The following is a 24350-nucleotide window of genomic DNA, read 5'->3' as shown; positions in this document are numbered from 1 at the left end:
TTAATTATATGTGTAATGTATGTAACTAGTATGCATGTTCTAGGTTTATGTACTCTATGTATGACAAGAAAATGAAAATACTTGCATTATTCTAGAAACTATTCAGAAAATATAGGCAGACACTAACTCTCAGGTAATTTTTACTTTCTCTTGTTTTACAAGTTGTGCCTGGTCCTCCGTCTTGCCCAGAGGTGAAAGACAAAACCAAATCATCTGTAGCTCTTGCGTGGAAGCCTCCACAAAAGGATGGTGGCAGTCCTATAAAAGGATATATTGTTGAAATGCAAGATGAAGGTAGTACTGACTGGAAGAAGGTGAATGAAGGAGACAAACTCTTTCCTACTTGTGAATGCGTTATTCCTGACTTGAAAGAACTCAGAAAATACCGATTTAGGGTGAAAGCTGTAAATGCTGCTGGAGAATCAGAACCAAGTCCTGCAACATCAGAAATACCTGTCCAAGATATTCTAGGTAAGTGTTCTTGGAATTAATTTAGATATTTATATCTAAATGCCACCTACTGCTGTGAGTGTTCAAGCGGGATACCAAGCAAGCCAAAGTCAAAAGAGAACAAACAATTATGCAAAAATGTAACAAAATTTTTGAAAGTGTGATGATGACCATTGCCAGGGCAGGATCCATTAGAAAACTGATGAGCGCCTACAGTCATCCTAAGGAAATAATGTGTATTTTATGAAGAAATGACTATGACAATATTTTCTATTTGGATGCTTCTCAGCTTCCTTTTTGCACACCCAACCTTTCTCACATAAATATGCATTCTGCATGTTTGTGTGGGGTTTTATCTCTGTGCTTACAGAAATTTACTTTCCATAGCTCTTAAAATATTAAAATATTTTTGCAGAGGAACCAGAAATCTTCCTTGATATTGGAGCACAAGATTTGCTCTCTTGTCGTGCTGGCACAACAATTAAAATCCCAGCTGTTATCAAGGGTCGTCCAATTCCAAAAACATTTTGGGAGTTTGAAGGCAAAGCAAAGACAACAGCAAAGGTTGGTAAAATAAAAAGCTTTTTTCTACATGTGTTTCTAGACATTTAAGCCTATTGTCTTTTATATTTACGTTATTTCCCTTTGTTTATAGGAGGGAGGTCATAACGTACCTGAAGAAGCTCAGGTAAAGCAAACAATTTTTGTAACTTTAGTATTGTTGCATTTTTCAAACACAAATATTTAAAGCTGATCTATAACTTCTCTTTCTTTTTATAATATACAGGTGGAAGCAACTGATACACGTTCAGTGATTATCATCCCTGAGTGCAACAGAAGTCATTCTGGACGATACAGTATTACAGCAAAGAACAAAGCAGGACAAAAAACTGTGCATGTCAGAGTCAATGTGCTTGGTATGGTTTACACATATTGGAGTATTCAAATACTAGGTTTTAGTCTTATTTTTCTACATACTTATGTGAAATGGTTTCTGTTGTGCTTTTACCTTAACAGATGTCCCAGGTCCACCTAAAGACCTAAAAGTAAGTGATATCACAAGAGGTAGCTGTAAACTTTCATGGAAGATGCCAGATGATGATGGTGGAGATAGAATCAGAGGCTATGTTATAGAGAAAAGAACTATTGATGGGAAGGCCTGGACTAAAGTCAATGCAAACTGTGGAAGTACTTCCTTTGTTGTACCTGATCTCATATCTGGCCAAGAGTATTTCTTCCGGGTACGTGCAGAAAACCGTTTTGGTGTTGGCCCTCCTGCAGAAACCATCCAACGAACCACAGCCAGGGATCCAATCCGTAAGTGAAATCAAAGTCAAACAAATTATTTAAAATCAGGTAGTTCTGCACAAAGAATTTATTCACATTTGTGTTTTTTTTTGTGAAGATCCTCCTGATCCACCTATTAAACTAAAGATTGGCCTGGTAACCAAGAACACAGTAAGCTTGACATGGAAACCACCAAAGAACGATGGTGGAGCTCCTGTTACACATTATAATGTTGAATGTCTCCGCTGGGATCGTACTGGAGAAGTGAAAGAGACTTGGAAGCAATGCAACAGACGTGATGTGGAGGAAACAAAGTTTACTGTTGAGGATCTTGTGGAAGGTGGAGAATACGAATTCAGAGTCAAAGCTGTAAATATAGCGGGTCCTAGTAGACCTTCAGCCACTGTCGGTCCACTTGTTGTCAAAGACCAGACATGTAAGTACTGACTAATACCAATAAATACAAATTCTGTTTTAAAATTATGAAGTATTTGTGTATGTTAATTTTTTCAACTTTTCCTTGTAGGCCCACCATCTATTGAACTCAAAGAATTTATGGAGGTTGAAGAAGGAACAGATGTTAACATTGTGGCCAAGATAAAGGGTGTACCTTTCCCCACATTAACATGGCTAAAAGCTTCTCCAAAGAAACCAGATGACAAAACACCAGTGCTGTATGATCAACATGTCAACAAGATCGTTGGCGAAGATACTTGCACTTTATTGATTCAACAGTCTCGCAGAAGTGATACAGGCTTATATACTATAACAGCTGTAAATAATCTGGGAACTGCTTCAAAGGAGATGAGACTAAATGTTCTGGGTAGATATCAAGAACTCTTATGCATTGCATAAATCAATAGCATTCATGTGATACTTTATTTTAATAGCATTTGAATTAATTCTTTATAAAAATGTGTCTTTTAGGTCGTCCTGGACCTCCAGTAGGACCCATTAAATTTGAATCCATTTTGGCTGATAAAATGACGTTATCATGGCTTCCTCCACTAGATGATGGTGGTTCTAAGATTACGAACTATGTTATAGAGAAAAAGGAAGCAAATAGGAAGACATGGGTTCCCGTTACTAATGAGCCTAAGGAATGTTTATTTACTGTTCCTAAGTTGATGGAAGGCCATGAATATGTGTTCCGTATTATGGCGCAAAACAAATATGGTATTGGAGAACCTTTGGACAGTGAACCAGAAACAGCACGAAATCTTTTCAGTAAGTAGAAACATGCTTTCAAATTACATCCGTTGTTTTCATACACTGGTATGTGTACAGCATCTGTTAAATATCATTACTACTTTTCTCTCTTCACATAAGTATATTTTCTAGAATAGCTTCAAGAGTTTTAGCATTTGTAGTTAGTTCTTATAAGCACATGTAGTACTTAAAAACACTTTTCTCCCTCCTTTTTATGTATTAAAATACAATCCCAAGCTTTTTTTAAGGTTTAAGTATACAAGTAAGGATTTATCTGAAAAGATTCAGGTCACTCTGTTGTATTTGAGACATTATTGACCTTATAGATCAGGAAGAGTCAATTTCCTGCCTTCAGTTTTCAAAGATAAATAAGGCAGAATTGAAGAGATGTAGAAAGAATGTTAGGGTGACAAGAGAAAATCATTCATAAAACATCCAACGTTAGGCTGGCACTGAAATGAGATACTGATCCAGAAAGACGAGAAAAACTCATTTTTGACAGCTGTTATTTGAAGGAAAGATACTTCATGTTTCACAGAAGTATATGTACCTGAATAGGGACAGGAAGGTGAATGAGGGAAGGAGTTGCATGCAGATAGGAAACTTCCTAATGCAACTGTAATCATGTGAGTGCATAGCTCTGTTTTGCTCTCTAGTTATCTCCATCTTACTTCAGCATTACTTCTTTAAAAGCTACATGTGAATTTTTTCCCACAGCTGTTCCTGGACCTTGTGACAAGCCAACAGTTAGCAGTATAACACGTGACTCTATGACTGTAAACTGGGAAGAACCAGAACACGATGGTGGCTCTCCTATTACTGGTTACTGGTTGGAGCGCAAAGAGACTACCGGAAAGAGATGGACCAGGGTTAACCGTGATCCTATCAAACCTATGACACTGGGGGTTTCATACAGAGTTACAGGTCTTATTGAAGGCTCTGAATATCAGTTCCGTGTTTCAGCAATCAATGCAGCTGGTGTTGGTCCACCAAGCATGCCATCTGATCCAGCAGTTGCTAGAGATCCTATTGGTAAATATTTTAGATTCCTGGTTTTGAATTTGAGAAGATTCAGATAAGAATATAGAACATATTGTTATGCTGTAATGCTATGATATTTTTCAGCCCCACCTGGACCTCCTATTCCAAAAGTCACTGATTGGACAAAGTCTTCTGTAGACTTGGAGTGGACTCCACCACTAAAGGATGGCGGTTCTAGAGTCACTGGCTACATTGTTGAGTTCAAGGAGGAAGGAAAGGAAGAATGGGAACGGGTAGGTGGAAAACTATTACAGAATCTGTGTTTATTCTCTTTGTGTGTCTATCAAATGAAATCCCTCCAAAAAATACATTTTTTAAAAAAATTCACTCTGCAAGTTATTTTCTAAAAGTTCATACTTTGCTTATAATTATCTTCATATGTTTAAAATATAAGGCCAAATTTAAAAGTCAGTAATTGCCCCTCCACAACATCAAGTTAACTTTTCCATTTCCTAAAATTAGAATTTTAAAATTTCTATGTAAAGACATGAGAAAATATGTAGATAATTTGTGATAAAAGAATAAAAGACAAGATAAAGGTAGAACTGTCACAAAAGTAAGTCTCCCTGGTATCAGACTGTAGCAAATCATTTGCAACTACTGTGTCCCTACATTTTTCTACTGTTTTCAGTAATGCATCACTGAAGTGTGGTCTTTTTTCAATAGTGCATTACTGAAAATTTAACTGATGCATGCCTTAGCTATTTTTTGTATCTCCATCAAAATTTTGGTGCATTTTAAGTAGTACCTAAATTTTCAGCACTGTTTCCAAGTAAACAGACTTCACGTTGGGATTTTAAAAGAACAGAGAATTCTCATTTTTTACCACTCTCACTTATATGAGTATATTTGTTCAATAGCACGTGTAATTCTTCTGAGACCAAAGACTGTTTTAACTGCTGTAACATTCTTGTCTGCTAGAATTATCAAAAAGGTGAATCTTCAGAATAGCTTGTATATCCGTATCCTGTATTTCTTTGCAGAGATTTTGAAGAATTCCATGTGAGCTAGATCCATGCACGCTTAAGACTGTCTTGTGCTTGTAAATTTGAAACAACATCTGATTTAAGATTTGCTTCAAATATCACAAAGAAATTGATGATACCTTGGTGTTAACTAATGTTATAATATTTTTTCCAGGTAAAAGATAAAGAAGTTAGAGGAACCAAGTTCGTTGTGGCAGGATTAAAAGAAGGATGTTTTTACAAATTTAGAGTTAGAGCAGTGAATGCCGCGGGTGTCGGAGAGCCTGGAGAAGTAACAGACATTATTGAAATGAAGGACAGAATTGGTATTTATTATTTACATTTGCATTTTTAGTACCTCTAAGTCAAAGTGAGAAAAAAAATTCATTTAATATTTTTGTTCACCTCCCACAGTGGCTCCTGATATTAATTTGGATGCAAGCGTCCGGGACAGAATTGTTGTTCATGCTGGAGGAGTAATTCGTATAATAGCATATGTCTCGGGAAAACCAGCTCCAACAGTGACTTGGAGCAGGGATGACCAAGCTTTACCAGAAGAAGCCAAAATTGAAGAAACAGCTATTAGTTCTTCTTTGGTCATCAAGAATTGCAAAAGGAGCCATCAGGGTATATACACTCTTCTTGCTAAAAATGCAGGTGGTGAGCGGAAGAAGACTATTATTGTTGATGTGCTAGGTAAATAACAACTTCAGTCCTTGTGAACAAGTAAAATTTCATAACATTCAGCGTGTGTACTTAAACACTCCATTTCTTCTTTGCTTTTAGATGTGCCAGGCCCAGTTGGAATGCCATTCCTTACTGAGAACCTAACCAGTGACTCTTGTAAATTGACATGGTTTACTCCAGAAGATGATGGTGGTTCTCCTATTACCAACTATATAATTGAAAAACGTGAATCTGACCATAGAGCTTGGACTCCAGTAAGTTACACAGTGACAAGACAGAATGCCACTGTTCAGGGACTCACTGAAGGGAAAGCCTACTTTTTCCGGATTGCAGCTGAGAATATAATTGGCATGGGCCCATTCACAGAGACAACAAAAGAGATTGTAATTAGGGATCCAATAAGTAAGTATATTTTCTGGTTTGGATTACTGTCATGTAAGATGATTATGCAGTAAAATGCACTTACCATATTTTTTGGTTTATTCACAGCTGTTCCTGACCGTCCAGAAGACCTGGAAGTAAAAGCAGTTACTAAGAACTCTGTTACGCTAACTTGGAACCCTCCAAAATATAATGGAGGCTCAGATATCACCATGTACGTTCTAGAGAGCCGTCTCATTGGAAAAGAGAAATTCCACAAAGTTACAAAGGAGAAAATGCTTGATAGGAAGTACACTATAGAAGGCTTGAAAGAGGGTGACACCTATGAATATCGTGTGAGTGCTTGCAATATTGTGGGGCAAGGCAAGCCATCTTTTTGCACAAAACCAATCACATGCAAGGATGAAATTGGTATGCATCTTTTTCGTATTTCTTTTGAAAGCATTGATTACATTTAGTGATTCCTTATTTTTTTCTTATTAATATTGCTGGCATTTGTGGCCATTGTGTTTTTTAATATTGTCTTTCAGCTCCTCCAACACTTGACCTTGACTTTAGAGACAAGCTTATTGTTCGGGTTGGTGAAGCTTTCAGCCTGACTGGACGTTACTCAGGCAAGCCTGCACCAAAGGTTACTTGGCTAAAGGATGATATTGTTGTGAAAGAAAATGATCGTACAAAGATTAAGACAACTCCTACAACTCTTTGCTTGGGGGTGCTCAAATCTGTCCGTGAAGACTCAGGCAAATACTGTGTTACTGTAGAGAACAGCACAGGATCAAGAAAAGGATTTTGTCAAGTTAACGTTGTTGGTAGGTTTTACTGAAAAGCGGTATTATATGAGATTCTTAGTAGTGATTAGAATTCATTTAATTATATCAAATGTAAATATTAAAGTGTTTTCCTTATTACAATAATTTGATTTACTGCATTCTCTTTTATACTGAAATACTATTTATTGATTTTGAGTACGTGGTTAACTCTGACTTAGTTTATTCAGCATGAGTAATTTAATGTCTCTACATGCATAGAGAGAATGTCAACACTTTAGAAAATGTCAGTCACCAAATACCTTATAAGCATTAAGGAATTAAGTCCAGTGAGCCAAACATTTATTAAAGAGGAATAGTCTTGAGGTCTTGATTCCTAATTAAAACTGTGATGCCAAGTTTCTAATTTCATAATATATTTACGATATTGATATTGTTTAACCTGTGTCATTATGTGAAATTCATATAAAAGCATGGATATGTTTTATTTTTTCCTGAACAGATCGCCCGTCACCTCCAGTAGGCCCGGTTATATTTGATGAAGTTCATAAAGATCATATGGTGGTTTCCTGGAAACCTCCATTAGATGATGGAGGCAGTGAAATTACAAATTACATTATTGAGAAAAAGGATGCACATAGAGACTTGTGGATGCCAGTTACATCTGCCACGGTTAAGACAACATGCAAAATTCCTAAACTGCTTGAAGGAAGAGAATATCAAATTCGAATTTATGCTGAAAATCTTTATGGCATAAGTGATCCTTTGATCTCTGATGAGATGAAAGCCAAGGACCGTTTCCGTATGTTAATAATTTGCTATTTTGCTTTGGTACTTTAATCTTTACTCTGTTTGTAGTGCTCATAAACTCATGAACTCTTTTTTTTTTTTTTTTTTTTTTTTTCTCCCAGGTGTTCCTGATGCACCTGAGCAACCAATCATTAAGGATGTTACCAAAGATTCTGCTGTAGTGGTTTGGAACAAACCATATGATGGGGGCAAGCCAATAACAAACTATATTGTAGAAAAGAAGGAAACAATGGCTACAAGATGGGTCAGAGTTACCAAAGACCCGATTTTCCCCGGTACTCAATTCAAAGTACCGGACCTCCTTGAAGGCTGTCAATATGAATTCCGTGTTTCAGCAGAAAATGAAATTGGTGTTGGTGATCCTAGTCCACCATCAAAGCCAATTTTCGCTAGAGATCCAATTGGTAAAGTATTAAATTTAATTTCTCATTTAATTTTTAATGCAGTCTTAATTTCAGTTAGCAAAGCATTTTACTTCTTTCCTTTTTACCCATTTCTTTTCTTTTTTGTTTTTTTTTAACAGCAAAACCAAGTCCACCTGTTAATCCAGAAGCCGTAGATAAAACTAAAAATTCAGTTGATTTATCTTGGCAACCACCACGCCATGATGGTAATGGCAAGATAATTGGCTACCTTGTTGAGTATCAGAAAGTTGGAGATGAAGAATGGAAAAAGGCCAATCTTACAGCAGATTCTTGTCCTGAAACAAAATACAAAGTCACTGGCCTTACTGAGGGTTTGACCTATAAGTTCAGAGTCAAGGCAGTCAATGCAGCAGGTGAATCAGAACCAGCCTATGTTCCTGATCCAGTAGAAGTAAAGGACAGACTTGGTGAGTTTAACAAAATCAGAAAAGTTTTACCTAAAAAGCGATTTTTTTCCCTCGTTTTCTACAAAACATTTCATTTTGATTCCAGAACCTCCTGAGCTGATACTTGATGCTAATATGGCCCGAGAACAACATGTAAAAGCTGGAGATACCCTGAGACTTAGTGCTGTTATTAAAGGTGTTCCATTCCCAAAAGTTTCTTGGAAGAAAGAAGATCAGGAGGTCTCACCCAAAGCTGATATTGAGGTTACAGGAGTTGGCAGTAAGCTTGAAATTCGTAACACTGTCCATGAAGATGGTGGAACTTACTCCTTGACAGTTGAAAATCCAGCTGGTTCAAAGACTGTTTCAGTAAAAGTTGTTGTCTTAGGTAATCTTTATGTTCCTTTTATATAGCATATTTTAATTCTATAATTAGAGATTAAGAAATAAATTAATGTCTGGAAAATATCAATAAACTGAGTTACAAAAAATACGCAGTAGAAAAAGGCCAAAAAAAAATGAAATATATTCATTTCTCTTGAAATTTACTGAGTTTTGTAAAAAATGCTTTGGTTATAAAATAAATAACAGATTACATTTTTTTCAATATTAGATAAGCCTGGTCCACCCAGAAATCTGCAAGTCAGTGAAGTTAGAAGTGATTCTTGCTATCTCACTTGGATGGAACCAGAAGATGACGGTGGCTCTGTCATTACTAACTATGTGGTGGAAAGGAAAGATGTAGCTTCTGCACAGTGGGTAGCCATTTCATCATCCTCCAAGAAACGCAGTCACATGGCTAAATATCTGATGGAAGGCACTCAGTATCTCTTCCGAGTTGCAGCTGAGAATCAATTTGGTAGAGGTCCATATGTGGAAACTTCCAAGCCTATTAAGGCTATAGATCCACTACGTAAGTGTTTTTCAGTTATATGATTTGTTTTCTTCATATTGTTCTCAGTAATTTTTGAGATTATCTTGTTGGTACTAATGTTAACATGGTATGCTGCTACCATAGATTAGCTGTCCTAGTAACCATTTTGGTTTTGTGTTTTAAAAGATCCTCCAGGGCCACCAAAGAATCTGCATCATGTAGATGTTGACAAGACTGAAGTTTCCCTTGTTTGGGATCGGCCAGATCGTGATGGTGGTGCTGAGATAACTGGATATTTGGTGGAATATCAAGAAGATGGTGCAGATGAGTGGACAAAGTTCCAGACAGTCCCTATGCTAGACTGTGTTGTTACAGGTCTACAAAAAGGAAAAATATACAAATTCCGTGTGAAAGCTCAGAATATTGTTGGTCTTAGTCTTCCAGATACAACTATACCAATAGAGTGTCAAGAAAAACTGGGTAATTTTAGTTTTCATATTGTTTCAGTGATTCTTTCTCTCTTTGAGCATTTCCCCTGAAAAGGTAACTTCTATTTTTCTCTAATTTCAGTACCTCCATCCGTGGAACTAGATGTGAAGTTAATCGAAGGTCTTGTTGTTAAAGCTGGCACCACAGTGAGACTTCCTGCCATTATGAGAGGTGTGCCGGTTCCCACTGCAAAATGGGTTACTGATGACATTGAAATTAAAAGTGATGGCAGATACAAGATTGAGACCGATGATTATTCAACTGTACTTACCATCAAAGACTGTATAAGAAAAGATACAGGAGAATATGTACTCACAGTATCTAATGCAGCTGGCAGCAAAACTGTTGCTCTACATCTTACCGTTTTGGATGTTCCTGGACCACCAACCGGTCCTATTAATATTCTTGAAGTAACACCAGAACACATGGTTATTTCGTGGCGCCCTCCTAAAGATGATGGTGGGAGTCCTATAATAAATTATATTGTTGAGAAGCGTCAAACAAAGAAAGAAACTTGGGGAGTGGTTAGCTCTGGAACAAGTCACACAAAAATTAAGATTCCACGACTGCAGAAAGGCTGTGAATATATTTTCCGTGTTCGGGCAGAAAATAAGATAGGCATTGGTGCACCGCTTGATTCAGAACCAACAGTTGCTAAACATATGTTTGATCCACCATCCCCACCTGGTAAACCAACTGTTTATGATATTACAGAAAGTGCTGCAACAGTATCTTGGACCCTACCAAAATCTGATGGTGGCACTCCAATAACTGGTTATATACTTGAACGTCGGGAAGCATCTGGTAAATGGGTGCGTGTTAATAAGACACCAATACTTGATATGAAATACAGAGTCACTGGTCTTTTTGAAGGAAACACATATGAATTCAGAGTTTTTGCAGAAAACATGGTGGGCTTAAGCAAACCGTCTCCAAGCTCTGATCCAATAAAAGCGTCACGTCCTATCACTCCTCCTGGACCACCTATAAATCCAAAATTAAAAGACAAAACCAAAGAAACAGCTGATCTTGTGTGGACAAAGCCCCTCAAAGATGGTGGCAGCCCTATTCTGGGTTACATTGTGGAATGTCAGAAAACTGGAACTAAGGAGTGGAATAGGATTAATAAGGATGAACTCATTAGACAGTGTGCCTACAGAGTACCTGGGTTAATAGAAGGAAATGAATATAAATTCCGAATAAAAGCTGTTAACATCGTGGGAGAGGGAGAACCAAGAGAACTGGCGGAAACTGTACTGGCCAAGGATATTCTTTCTCCTCCAGAAGTAAGCCTAGATGTGACCTGTCGAGACTTAATTACTGTCCGAGTAGGCCAAACAATCCGTATTACTGGTAAAGTAAGAGGCAGGCCGGATCCTGACATAACATGGTCTAAAGATGGCAAAGTACTAGTCCAAGAAAAGCATGTTGAAATAATCCATGATCTACCTAGTGTTGAACTGCAAGTGAAAGAAGCCAAAAGATCTGATCATGGCAAATACATAATAGCAGCTAAGAACACCTGTGGACATGCTCAAGCTTTTGCTGTTGTTAATGTACTTGACAGACCTGGACCATGCCAGAACCTGAAAATAAGCTATGTCACAAAAGATTCTTGTATGATTGCTTGGGAGAGTCCAGTGGATAATGGTGGCTCTGAAATTACAAACTACATAGTAGAGTGCCGTCAACCAAACCAGAGGGGATGGTCAATTGTCTCCTCTGATGTCACTAAACGATTAGTAAAGGCAAATCTTATAGAGAACCGTGAATACTTCTTCAGAGTTTGTGCGGAAAACAAAATAGGTCCAGGTCCTTGCATTGAGACCAAGACTCCCATCCTTGCCATCAATCCTATTGACAAGCCTGGAGAGCCAGAAAATCTTCATATTGCAGAGAAAGGAAAGACATTTGTGTATCTGAAATGGAGGCGGCCAGATTATGATGGTGGAAGTCCCAATTTAAGTTATCATGTTGAGAGAAAATTGAAAGACTCAGATGAATGGGAAAGGGTTCACAAAGGTAGCATTAAGGAAACCCACTACATGGTAGATAAATGTGTTGAAAATAAGATTTACCAATTCCGAGTTCAAACCAAGAATGAGGCAGGTGAAAGTGACTGGGTAAAAACAGCTGAAGTTGTTGTGAAGGAAGATCTGCAGAAACCAGTGTTGGACTTGAAGTTAAGTGGAGTGCTAACTGTGAAAGCAGGTGACCCAATTAGAATTGAAGCTGGAGTCAGAGGAAAACCACAACCTGAAGTTGTGTGGACGAAAGACAAAGATGCCACAGATTTAACCAGATCTCCAAGAATCAGTATTGAAACAACTTCTGACACATCTAAATTTGTTCTCACAAAGTCAAGGCGTAGTGATGGTGGGAAATATGTGATTACTGCAACTAACACAGCTGGCAGTTTTGTAGCATACGCCAGTGTTATTGTCTTGGATAAACCAGGTCCTGTAAGAAACCTGAAAGTCACTGATATTTCCAGTGATAGATGTACTGTTACTTGGGATCCCCCCGAAGATGATGGTGGTTGTGAAATACAGAACTACATCCTGGAAAAATGTGAAAGCAAGCGTATGGTTTGGTCTACATACTCTTCCTCTGTCCTAACGAACTATGCAAATGTGACACGCCTCATTGAAGGTAATGAATATATATTCAGAGTTCGTGCAGAGAATAAAATGGGCACTGGTCCACCAACAGAAACACACCCAATTATTGCAAAAACAAAATATGATAGGCCTGGACGCCCTGACCCTCCAGATGTCACAAGAGTTAGCAAAGAAGAGATGACTGTAGTTTGGAATCCACCAGAATATGATGGTGGCAAATCAATTACAGGATACATTTTAGAGAAGAAGGAGAAACGGTCCCTAAGATGGGTTCCCGTTACTAAGACTGCAATCCCAGAGAGGCGCAAGAAGGTTACTAATCTCATCCCTGGTCATGAATATCAGTTCCGTGTCAGTGCCGAAAATGAAGTTGGACTTGGAGAACCAAGCTTGCCATCAAGACCTGTAGTAGCAAAAGACCCAATAGGTATCGTACCCCTGTATTCTGCTGTATTTTATTTTAATGTTAACAGATTGCTAAATTGCACAACTGTGTTCTTATCTGTATTTTTTATTGTCTTTCAGAACCACCTGGTCCTCCCACAAACTTGAGAGTGGTTGACAGCACAAAGAGTTCCATAACCCTTGGCTGGGGAAAACCAGTTTATGATGGTGGTGCTCCAATTATTGGATATGTTGTAGAAATTAGACCAAAAGTTGAGGGTGCTGATCCTGAAGCAGGATGGAAACGATGCAATGTTGCTGCCCAAGTTATTCATACAGAATACACAGCCACCAGCCTGGATGAGAACCAATTATATGAGTTCAGAGTTTCTGCCCAAAACCAGGTTGGCCTTGGCCGACCAGCTGAACTGAAAGAAGCTGTGTCTCCCAAAGAAATACTTGGTGAGTTTTTTCATCCTTTTTATGAGTATTTACACACAATTGTTATTTGCTCTGGTTTTATTTTATTTCATGTGCTAAACTTTGCATTTTCTTTCTTTAATTTTTTCTTTCAGAACCTCCTGAGATTGAGTTGGATGCAAGTATGAGAAAGTTAGTCACAGTCAGAGCAGGATGCCCTATTAGACTTTTTGCCATTGTTAGGGGTCGCCCAGCACCAAAAGTCACTTGGAGGAGAATGGGTATTGACAATGTTATCAGAAAAGGACAAGTTGATCTGGTTGACACTATGGCCTTCTGTGTCATCCCCGATTCAACACGTGATGACTCGGGCAAATATTCATTGACACTTGTTAATGCAGCTGGAGAAAAGGCTGTATTTGTGAACGTCAGAGTCCTCGGTAAGTAATGAGAGAAATACCTCGTGACATTTTTTTAACTATATTGAATGTTCATTGCAGGAATTTTTATGACCCCCAAGTGCTGCAGTTTTTGAGCACAACTGTATCAGCTAAGACTAATTCTCTTTGGATAGGAAGCTGTTAACCCCCTTTAATTTTAACTTCTAAAAGAAGAAAAGGCTAGCATAAATTGAAATCTCTTTATAGATACTCCTGGACCTGTGTCGGACTTCAAGGTTTCAGATGTCACCAAGATGTCATGCCATCTTTCTTGGGCACCTCCAGAGAATGATGGTGGTAGCCCCGTGACTCATTACATCCTGCAGAAACGTGAGGCTGACAGGAAGACCTGGGGAACAGTCACTGCAGAACTAAAGAAAACCAGCTTCCAAATAGCTAACCTTGTACCTGGAAATGAATATTACTTTAGAGTAACAGCAGTAAATGAATATGGATCAGGTGTTCCAAGTGATATACCAAAACCAGTGCTAGCAACAGATCCCCTAAGTAAGTATACCTTTATGCATATTTTATGGGTTTTTTTCTCTAATTTTAATAAGATTTTGCATTTTTTGAAATCTAGTATTTCCAAATTGAACAATTCTACTAACTACTGATTATAGACGTAAATATTTCTGTCAGTTTCTTTCAAATAATAATTGCAAAGGTATTATATTCAGATTTTTTATTAAGACTTTTGCTCTTTCCCATATTGTCCTTGTTGAGTTAGCATGAATAGCATCCAATAATTCAACAAGTATTCAGCCGTCAGAAAATTTTGGAAATTCAATGTTTACCATGTTTCTTTTTTTTTTCCCTGAAAGGTGAACCTGATCCACCAAGAAAACTTGAAGTTACTGAAATAACAAAAAATAGTGCTACTTTAGGCTGGCTGCCACCATTGCGTGATGGAGGCTCTAAAATTGATGGGTATATTGTTAGCTACAAAGAAGAAGACCAACCAGAAGACCGCTGGACAGAATATTCAGTTGTTAAAGATCTCTCCATTGTTGTAGCTGGTCTGAAAGAGGGAAAGAAGTACAAGTTTAGAGTGGCAGCTAGAAATGCTGTGGGAGTAAGTTTGCCAAGAGAAGCTGAAGGGGTATTTGAAATTAAAGAACAACTCAGTAAGTAACAATTTAAATACTGCTTATGTTTCAATATTCTGCTTTAATAATGAAATGAGCAAGAATTCTAGTTCTTCGAGTGAGTCCCAGAAAGACACGTGCTTTATGGAGTATTATGATTACCTGTACTGAATATTTTGATGGGTCAGAAAAGATGAGAGCTGACCACTAATTCAGAATTTATTAAAGAATTTTGCAGGTATGGTTTCAGTTGGAACCAGAAGATAGGAATTAAGGAGGAATAATAAATACCTTCAATGAACTTAAAAGGAAAGAGAAAAAGAGTCCGAATGGTAGTTTGAGAGACAAATAGGGCCAAAAGTGGGAGTTGCTTTAAGATAAAACTAGTTGTTTATATTGTAGAATTGGTTGAGAATGTAAAGCAAAAGGCAGGGAGGGCAGGTTGGCTTCATTAAGGTGCTAGGGTCCCTGAGGCACAGGAAGACCTCATGGTAACAGGACAAGAGGTAACAGGTACAAACTTGAACATAAAAAGGTCCATCTAAACACAAGGAAGAACTTCTTTACTTTGAGGGTGCCGGAGCACTGGAACAGGCTTCCCAGAAAGGTGATGGATTCTGTGTCTCTGGAGACATTCAAAACCAGCCAGAACACGTGCCTGTGCATCTTGGTGCCTGTGCATCCCCTGGGTGGGGGGGTTGGACTAGATGATCTCCAGAGATCCCTTCCAACCCCATATCATTCTATGATTCTGTGATTTGTGACATGGAAAGAGAAAGACAGTGTCACAGGAGCAAAAGAGAATGAAAACTAGCCAATAGCAGGAAGAAAAGTCCACCAGGTTTCTTTTGGAAGAAATCAGAAAGATTTTGTGCAAAAGAAGTAGGAATAGGGGCAGTACTTGAATTAATTCAATGGTTTAAAAAGATTGACTGTGGTAATGGGTTTAGTTCAGTGACAACATCAGTTTTTCCTTTCTCCTCCTTCATGTCTATCTTGTAGAAAGTCAGCAATGACAACATATAAAGTGGAATTATGTGTTGTGCAGTAATAGTGGATGAGTCTCAACATTAACATGTGAGAAGGGAATCCAAACTCAAAAATATTCTCTTAAAAACTGTACAAGCATGTAAAAATAAGACTGGAATAGATGTTGCCCACTGCAGAATTTCTAGTTGTCCATATGTGGAATCTAAATTAAAAATTGTCAAGTCATTCCTACTGGTGATTCCACTTGAAAGAGAAGCAGAGAACTTTCAAATGAAAATATATGAAAAGGTAAATTAGTATTTCACAGAAAATGAATTGATAAGTCTTTGTGCGATTTTTTTTCAGTCCCACCTAAGATCCTGATGCCTGATCACGTTCACATTAAAGCTGGAAAGAAACTGAGAATTGAAGCTCATGTATATGGGAAGCCTCAGCCAGTCTGTAAATGGTTGAAAGGAGATGAAGATGTACTTACATCCAGTCGCCTTGCGGTGCATAAAGCAGAAAAGTCTTCTGTTCTTATCATTAAGGATGTAACTAGAAAAGACTCTGATTTTTACACTCTTACTGCAGAAAATAGCTCTGGTACTGACAGTCAGAAAATCAGAGTGATAGTAATGGGTATGTTCCATGTGATTATTTTTAAACCCGACTTTATACATAAATAGTTTTAGTGTATTCCAGTGGTTACCATTGTCTTTCATCCCTTTTTCTTAATATGTGTTTTTGTGCAGATAAACCGGGTCCACCACAGCCTCCATTTGATATTTCTGAAATAGACGCTGATGCTTGCACTCTTGCATGGCATATACCTCTCGAAGATGGTGGCAGCAACATTACAAATTATGTAGTTGAGAAGTGTGATGTAAGCAGAGGAGACTGGGTAACAGCTTTAGCTTCTGTCACAAAGACAAGCTGCAGAATTGGGAAACTGATTCCTGGAGAAGAGTATATGTTCCGTGTTCGTGCTGAAAATCGTTTTGGGATTTCTGAGCCACTTACTTCTGGCAAGATGATTGCAAGGTTCCCATTTGGTATGTCAGTTTTTGATGGCAGCATTTCTCTTTTTAGTCCTCCTAGTAAGAAAGCATGTGATTGATTGATATCCACCTTTGTATTTCTTTTTAGATGTTCCTAGTGAACCAAAGAATGCACGTATCACCAAGGTCAATAAGGACTGCATTTTTGTTGCCTGGGATAGACCAGATAGCGATGGAGGCAGTCCGATCACTGGTTATCTCATTGAGCGCAAAGAAAGGAACAGTTTACTGTGGGTGAAAGCTAATGACACCGCTGTGCGGTCCACAGAATACCCTTGTGTGGGGCTCATCGAAGGTCTTGAGTATACTTTCAGAATTTATGCATTGAACAGAGCTGGAGCCAGTAAACCTAGTAAACCAACTGAGTTTGTCACAGCAAGAACACCAGTAGGTAAGCCAAACACACCATTAATTTGCAACAGACTACTGTTTTTATGGTCATTTTCAATATATTTGCAACTCTTTCTGATCTTCAGTTTGCCCATATGTTTATATTTTTATGTTTACCGCAACTGCACTGTGAGTTCACTGTGTGGGTATGCTGTAAATAGGATCTAGCACTGTTAAAGCCATTTTTTAATGTTAGCTTCTTTGGCAAAATAGACTATAACATGATCGCATTTGCCTTAGATCCTCCTGGAAAACCTGAAGTTATTGATGTCACTAAGAGCACGGTATCACTGGTATGGACAAGACCAAAGCACGATGGTGGTAGCAAACTTATTGGCTACTTTGTTGAAGCTTGCAAATTACCTGGTGATAAGTGGGTTCGGTGCAATACAACTCCACATCAAATACCCCTAGAAGAGTACACTGCTACTGATTTGGAAGAAAATGCTCAATATCAATTTAGAGCAATTGCCAAGACAGCAGTTAACATTAGTCGACCTTCAGAACCTTCTGATCCAGTGACCGTTCACCCAGAAAATGGTAAGAAATGTAAAAGCATTTGAGAACTCTAATAAGTATCTGTGCATAATGAACTAACAGTCATGTGAAGAATGAGATGTTTATCTCTTACTAGATTGATTAACTCTTGGGCTCTTTCCTTTCAGTTCCCCCCAGAATAGAGTTGGATCTATCTATGCAGTCACAGCTTACAGTAAAAGCTGGAACTAATGTGCGTCTGGAGGCAAATGTATATGGCAAGCCAATGCCAACAATCACCTGGAAGAAAGAAGGAGAAGTTTTAAAACCATCTGAAGGTGTTAAGATCACCACTAAGAGAAATCTTGCTACAGTTGAGTTGTTCAGTGTTAACAGGAAGGAAACAGGAGACTATACTATTACTGCTGAAAATGCAAGTGGATCAAAGTCAGCAACCATTAGGCTTAAAGTACTTGGTGAGCTAAAGATGTTTGCTAATAAATACATTTATAGTTAAATGATATAGCGAGAGACAGACCTATAACGATGTGATGTTAATTCTTCTAGATAAGCCTGGTCCACCAGCCTCCGTTAAAATCAAACATATGTATGCAGATCGTGCAATGCTTTCTTGGGAGCCTCCTCTGGAAGATGGAGGTTCAGAAATTACTAACTACATTGTAGACAAGCGTGAAACAAGCAGACCAAACTGGGCCCAAGTCAGTGCCAATGTACCCATTACAAGCTGCACAGTGGAGAAACTAATAGAAGGACATGAGTATCAGTTCCGCATATGTGCTGAAAACAAATATGGTGTCGGAGACCCTATCTTAACTGAACCAGCAGTTGCTAAGAATCCATATGGTAAGTGCATTGTGGGATAGCTTCATTAGTCATTGGGGTTTTTGTGTACACTTATGAATGTGAACATAACTTTCAAATAAATCTTCACAGATGTACCCGGACCTTGTGATCCACCGGTAATTAGCAACGTAACAAAAGACTTTATGACTGTTAGCTGGAAGCCACCAGCTAGTGATGGTGGGTCCCCAATAACCGGTTATATACTTGAGAAGCGTGAAACTAAGGCTCTTAACTGGACAAAGGTAACCAGAAAGCCTGTCATTGAGAGAACTGTTAAGGCCACTGCACTCCAAGAAGGAACAGAATATGAGTTCCGGGTGATAGCGTTGAATAAGGCCGGACCTGGCAAGCCTAGCGCACCATCTAAAGCAGTATATGCTCGTGATCCTCAATGTAAGTTAAAAGTCTAAGATCTTTTCCATGGTTATTTCCAAATACTTTTTTACAGCATTTGGTATGATAACTTTATGTTATTTTAATTCTCAGATCCTCCTGGCCCACCTGCTTTCCCAAAAGTGGTTGATACTACACGTAATTCAATAAGCCTGTCATGGAGTAAACCAGCATATGACGGTGGAAGCCCTATTATTGGTTATCTAGTGGAAGCAAAAAGAGCAGACACAGACAACTGGGTCAGATGCAATCTACCCAAGAACTTACAGGCTACACAATTTGTGGTAACGGGGCTGATAGAAGATACGGAGTACCAGTTCCGCGTTTATGCTGTTAATAAGATTGGATACAGTGATCCAAGTGATGTTCCTGATAAACACACTGCCAAAGACATTTTAAGTATGTTCACTTAAAACAAATTACCTTGTTGACTTTTGCTTTAATTCATGGGATGGGTTCCGAGATAGGGTTAGTCACAGATCACAGAAGCAGAGTAATTTGGAATGTGTCATTTCTCAAAAAAATGTAGGCGAAAAGTGGGTAATTTGGAAGAGAATATGGCAGTTAGGAACTGAATAGAATCTGACTGGTATCTGCTTTTTTCATGTGTATGTTAGATGCTATTCTGCCTCCTGTTTTTGGGTCTTCAGAAATTTATTCTTCCTCTAATCCTAAAAATAGACTTTTCAGATCTCTCCTCTATTCTTAAAATGTTCAGTCTTCCTCATGTCTTCTAAATAATTTGAAGCCAAGATTACTGTTCTAAGCATCTGTGTGACAAATTATTTAATTGTATGACACTTGTTCCTTAAGAGCCATGCTGGCTTCTGTATGCATTTTGCTATGTGTACATATAGATATATATATATATGTGCATTGCTTCACATAACTGTCTTGGTTCAAGATAAACAATACAGTGCAGGAGATTTTGAGACTCCTTTGAGTTCTACAGGAACTAGGAGACTCCCTCATATTATAAGTAATGCAAATGATGGAAAAGGCAGAAAAAAAGGAAGTGAAATCATGCAAAAATATGCTAAGTTTGAAAGTGATCTTGAAATGGGAGTCAGGACACTAACTCACTAACATCATCACAGGCAAGAGAATAAATTGGTTAATCTAGTGAAATGCCAGTTAAGAGGGACTTTTTCTCACAGTAACTTTAGTGATAGTTTTAAAGGTTATGTTTTAATTATAAGTTTTTTGTTAAACACACAGTTCCTCCTGAAGGAGAACTTGATGCAGAACTAAGGAAAGTCCTTGTGTTGCGTGCTGGAGTCACAATGAGACTTTATGTGCCAGTAAGAGGACGTCCACCTCCAAAGATTTCATGGTCTAAAGTGGGTGCCAACCTAAGAGATAGACAAGGATTAGACATCAAGTCAACTGATTTTGATACCTTCCTGCGTTGTGAAAATGTAAACAAATATGATGCTGGAAAATATGTCCTCAGTCTGGAGAACAGCTGTGGCAAAAAAGCATATACAATTGTTGTAAAAGTACTTGGTAAGTGTCAGGGGTTTCCCATTATAACATATTTGTTAACTTTTTAACTGATAATTTTGTGTATTTTGGTTACTAAATCAAATGAGGGGTTGTTGTGTTTATCTAGATACTCCAGGCCCTCCAATCAACCTGATTGTAAAGGAAGCATCCAAGGATTCTGCCTTCATTACATGGGAACCTCCGCTAATAGATGGTGGCAGTCCAATCACAAATTATGTTGTTGAAAAACGTGATGCAGAAAGAAAGTCATGGTCTACAGTAACAACAGAATGTCCAAAGACAAGCTGCAGGATAACTAACTTAGAAGAAGGCAAATCTTACTTCTTCAGGGTTTTTGCTGAAAATGAATATGGTATTGGTGACCCCTGTGAAACCCGTGATGCTGTTAAAGCTTCTGGTAAGAAAAATGAATCCATTTCACCTATTTTGTATTCAAAATTTTGTATTTTTGGCTTGAGTGGACACTTACTATGCTTTTTTTTCCTTCTAGAAACACCTGGGCCAGTTGTAGATCTAAAAGCTTCAGCTGTAACAAAATCATCCTGCAATTTAGTATGGAAAAAACCAATCAGCGATGGTGGAAGCCGTATTTTTGCATATGTTGTTGAGGTCCTGATTGATGAAGATAAATGGCAAGAAGTCATGCGGGCAAAGAACCTCCATTTTCAGATGAGAGACCTAAAAGAAGGTCAAGAATACACTTTCAGAGTGAGAGCCCAAAATGATGCTGGATATGGAACTCCAAGAGAGCTCACAATTGTAGCAAGAGATGATGTTGGTAAGAAGCAAATTAAGATCATTGTTTCACTTACCCAAATTACATTTATTTTATGCTTACTATCACTACTATGCATACATACAAATCAGATGCCTTTAAAGCAGCATCTTAATTTTATCACGATGTTTATGCATAGTTGAATCATCGGTTTCTTTTATTTTTACAGTGGCACCTGATCTTGATTTAAGAGATCTACCTGATTTGTGCTATATAGCTAAAGAGGGTAGCAATTTCCGTCTTAAAATCCCAATTAAAGGCAAGCCTGTCCCAGCTGTAACTTGGAAGAAGGATGAAGACCAAGCACTTACCGAGAGTGGAAGAGTGGCCTTTGAATCTACAGCAGTTAACACCACACTTGTAGTACATGACTGCCAGAAAGCTGATGCTGGAAAGTACACAATAACTTTGAAGAATGTTGTTGGCAGCAAGGAAGGCACTATTTCTGTGAAAGTTGTTGGCAAACCTGGCATACCAACAGGTCCGGTGAAATTTGAAGAGGTCACAGCCGATACCATGACCTTAAAGTGGGGCCCTCCAAAAGATGATGGTGGTTCAGAAATCACTAACTATGTCCTAGAGAAGAGAGACAATGTAAACAATAAGTGGGTGACTTGTGCCTCTGCAGTCCAGAAAACTACATTTAAAGTTACAAGACTTCATGAAGGAAATGAATATACATTCAGAATTAGGGCTGAAAATAAATATGGAGTAGGTGAAGGTCTTAAATCTGACCCTGTCATTGCAAAACATCCATTTGGTAAGTATCCATTATAGTTTTCAGAATTTAAAAAAAAATTGTTTGGGGTGATATTTATTTTTAATATTACTGCATTTTTTTAATATTGTTTAGATGTGCCAGATGCTCCTCCACCTCCCAACATTGTTGATGTTCGGCATGAATCTGTAGCTTTAACTTGGACTGATCCTAGAAGAACTGGAGGCTCACCAATCACAGGTACCTCCCCAAAAGCCTTCCTAGTATTTCAGTTCTTAATAGTTCTTTCTCCCTGTCAAAGGGTAAGATAAAACTATCAAGTGTTTATGCTTCAAATGGATTGAATGATTGATTAAGTGAGTGATTGATTTCACTGGTTTATGTCCTACTCTTTCTCTATGATGAATTTTTTAAAAACTTTAACTTAAAAATTAGGAAAGGACTAACTGAGAAACAATATTTTTGCACAGAGCTAAAATACCTAAAGAAAAACAAACTCAACTTATGTTACATTACTTGGATCCATAATATTAGCAATTTGCATTTACAAACATCTCATTGAAATTATATACATCTGTAATGTATGTCCACATCCATTTCTTAATCAGGTTTTCCATGTTCTGCTTGCACAATGCCTGTGACATGCCATACAGGCAGTATGATATTTCACAATGCTATGAGAAATGAAGATTTCTAGTAAATCCCTTGTATTTTCATCTTACAATTTATCCTCTAGGATATCACATTGAAGTCAAAGAAAGAAATAGTCTTCTGTGGAAGAGAGCAAATAAAACACCAATAAGAATGAAAGATTTCAGAGTAACAGGGTTAACTGAAGGTCTGGAATATGAATTCAGAGTAATGGCAATCAATATGGCTGGAGTAGGTAAACCAAGTCTGCCATCTGAACCAGTTGTGGCACTTGATCCTATTGGTAAGTCATCAGGAGAATTAAAAGGAAAATTCTGAAATTTGAAATAACTTTTTTTTGACCACTATTTATTATGTTTTCTTCTAGATCCCCCTGGGAAACCTGAAGTTATCAATGTAACTAGGAACTCAGTAACACTCATTTGGACAGAACCAAAATATGATGGGGGACATAAGTTAACGGGCTATATTGTTGAAAAGCGTGATTTACCCTCAAAGACTTGGACAAAAGCTAATCATGTGAATGTTCCAGACTGTGCATTTACTGTAACTGACCTCTCTGAAGGCTCCAAATATGAGTTCAGAATTAGAGCAAAGAACACTGCTGGAGCTATCAGTCCTCCATCTGAATCCACAGGAACTATAATATGCAAGGATGAGTACGGTATGTAGATGACTTTTAAAATGTAGAATTTTATTTGAATAATTAATACCAAATCCTGTTTGTTGGGATTTTTTTCTTGTATTCCTGTTATAACAATCAGGGTTTTTTTTTTCTTTGTCTGTTTGTTTTGACAGAGGCACCAAGCATTGTTATCGATCCTACTTTGAAGGAAGGTTTAACAGTAAAAGCAGGAGACACCATTACAGTGTCTGCTATTAGTATCCGAGGCAAACCACCTCCAACTTCAGCATGGTCAAAAGCTGGAAAAGATTTTAGACCTTCAGAGCTTGTGCGCATTGAAACCACGCCAACTTCTTCTACTCTAACTGTCAAATATGCAGCCAGAAAAGATTCTGGAGAATACACAATCACTGCAACCAATCCTTTTGGCACTAAGCAGGAGAGCGTACATGTGAAAGTTTTAGATGTTCCAGGACCTCCAGGGCCTATTGAGGTCAGCAATGTTTCAGCGGAAAAAGCGACTCTTACATGGTCACCTCCTGCAGAAGATGGTGGATCACCAATCAAATCATATGTTCTTGAAAAGAGAGAAACTAGCCGACTGCTCTGGACATTGGTTGCTGAAAATATTGAAAGCTGTAGGCATGTTGTTAGCAAGCTCATTCAAGGAAATGAATATGTTTTCCGTGTCTCAGCAGTAAATCAATATGGCAAGGGTGAACCAGTACAATCAGAACCAGTTAAAATGGTGGATAGATTTGGTACGTAGAACAAACTAAGAAGTTCCAGTGTGTTTTAATTACTCTCTGAAGACTTAATTTTTGTTTTAACTGTGCTTTTTTTTCTTCCTTATCAGGTCCCCCAGGCCCTCCTGGTAAACCAGAAGTGACAAATGTGACAAAAAATACTGTCACAGTTACCTGGAAAAGGCCGGTAGATGATGGTGGAAGTGAAATCACAGGTTATTATGTGGAACGAAGAGAAAAGAAAGGTTTAAGATGGGTCAGAGCAACAAAGAAACCAGTTTCAGATCTTAGATGCAAAGTAACTGGGCTCCTGGAAGGAAATGAATATGAATTCCGTGTCAGTGCAGAAAACAGAGCAGGAGTTGGACCACCAAGTGATGCTTCAAACTCAGTCATGTGCAAGGATGTTGCATGTTAGTATCATGCCTTTTTGGGGGGGGGGGTCGGT

At 38.1% G+C, this 24350-nt stretch overlaps 1 protein-coding gene across 4 annotated transcripts in view; it reads left to right on the top strand.

Moving 5' to 3' along the window:
• Positions 1 to 24350, top strand: part of TTN (titin) — a 247953-nt gene that overhangs the window by 177854 nt on the left and 45749 nt on the right. For all 4 annotated transcript variants that reach the window (XM_014954164.1, XM_014954163.1, XM_014954162.1 and 1 more), the window contains 43 exons: positions 163 to 471; positions 866 to 1014; positions 1106 to 1138; positions 1238 to 1367; positions 1468 to 1767; positions 1856 to 2173; positions 2264 to 2560; positions 2665 to 2964; positions 3664 to 3978; positions 4072 to 4220; positions 5128 to 5278; positions 5367 to 5648; positions 5739 to 6041; positions 6129 to 6431; positions 6551 to 6832; positions 7293 to 7592; positions 7702 to 8004; positions 8124 to 8432; positions 8518 to 8799; positions 9025 to 9324; positions 9472 to 9765; positions 9856 to 12822; positions 12921 to 13241; positions 13355 to 13639; positions 13847 to 14146; positions 14464 to 14766; positions 16063 to 16338; positions 16452 to 16751; positions 16846 to 17148; positions 17388 to 17687; positions 17813 to 18100; positions 18192 to 18488; positions 18579 to 18881; positions 18975 to 19280; positions 20100 to 20387; positions 20494 to 20784; positions 20878 to 21165; positions 21332 to 21922; positions 22016 to 22120; positions 22617 to 22814; positions 22899 to 23195; positions 23330 to 23917; positions 24013 to 24315. In XM_014954164.1, coding sequence (XP_014809650.1) covers positions 163 to 471; positions 866 to 1014; positions 1106 to 1138; positions 1238 to 1367; positions 1468 to 1767; positions 1856 to 2173; positions 2264 to 2560; positions 2665 to 2964; positions 3664 to 3978; positions 4072 to 4220; positions 5128 to 5278; positions 5367 to 5648; positions 5739 to 6041; positions 6129 to 6431; positions 6551 to 6832; positions 7293 to 7592; positions 7702 to 8004; positions 8124 to 8432; positions 8518 to 8799; positions 9025 to 9324; positions 9472 to 9765; positions 9856 to 12822; positions 12921 to 13241; positions 13355 to 13639; positions 13847 to 14146; positions 14464 to 14766; positions 16063 to 16338; positions 16452 to 16751; positions 16846 to 17148; positions 17388 to 17687; positions 17813 to 18100; positions 18192 to 18488; positions 18579 to 18881; positions 18975 to 19280; positions 20100 to 20387; positions 20494 to 20784; positions 20878 to 21165; positions 21332 to 21922; positions 22016 to 22120; positions 22617 to 22814; positions 22899 to 23195; positions 23330 to 23917; positions 24013 to 24315 — 14907 coding nt within the window. The remainder of the gene's footprint in view (positions 1 to 162; positions 472 to 865; positions 1015 to 1105; positions 1139 to 1237; positions 1368 to 1467; positions 1768 to 1855; positions 2174 to 2263; positions 2561 to 2664; positions 2965 to 3663; positions 3979 to 4071; positions 4221 to 5127; positions 5279 to 5366; positions 5649 to 5738; positions 6042 to 6128; positions 6432 to 6550; positions 6833 to 7292; positions 7593 to 7701; positions 8005 to 8123; positions 8433 to 8517; positions 8800 to 9024; positions 9325 to 9471; positions 9766 to 9855; positions 12823 to 12920; positions 13242 to 13354; positions 13640 to 13846; positions 14147 to 14463; positions 14767 to 16062; positions 16339 to 16451; positions 16752 to 16845; positions 17149 to 17387; positions 17688 to 17812; positions 18101 to 18191; positions 18489 to 18578; positions 18882 to 18974; positions 19281 to 20099; positions 20388 to 20493; positions 20785 to 20877; positions 21166 to 21331; positions 21923 to 22015; positions 22121 to 22616; positions 22815 to 22898; positions 23196 to 23329; positions 23918 to 24012; positions 24316 to 24350) is intronic.

The sequence above is a fragment of the Calidris pugnax genome, unplaced genomic scaffold, assembly GCF_001431845.1.
Source record: "Calidris pugnax isolate Ruff unplaced genomic scaffold, ASM143184v1 scaffold103, whole genome shotgun sequence".
In the NCBI taxonomy this organism is placed as follows: domain Eukaryota; kingdom Metazoa; phylum Chordata; class Aves; order Charadriiformes; family Scolopacidae; genus Calidris; species Calidris pugnax.
The sequence above is the reverse complement of the archived record's forward strand: the minus strand, read 5'-3'. Positions and strand labels throughout refer to the sequence as shown.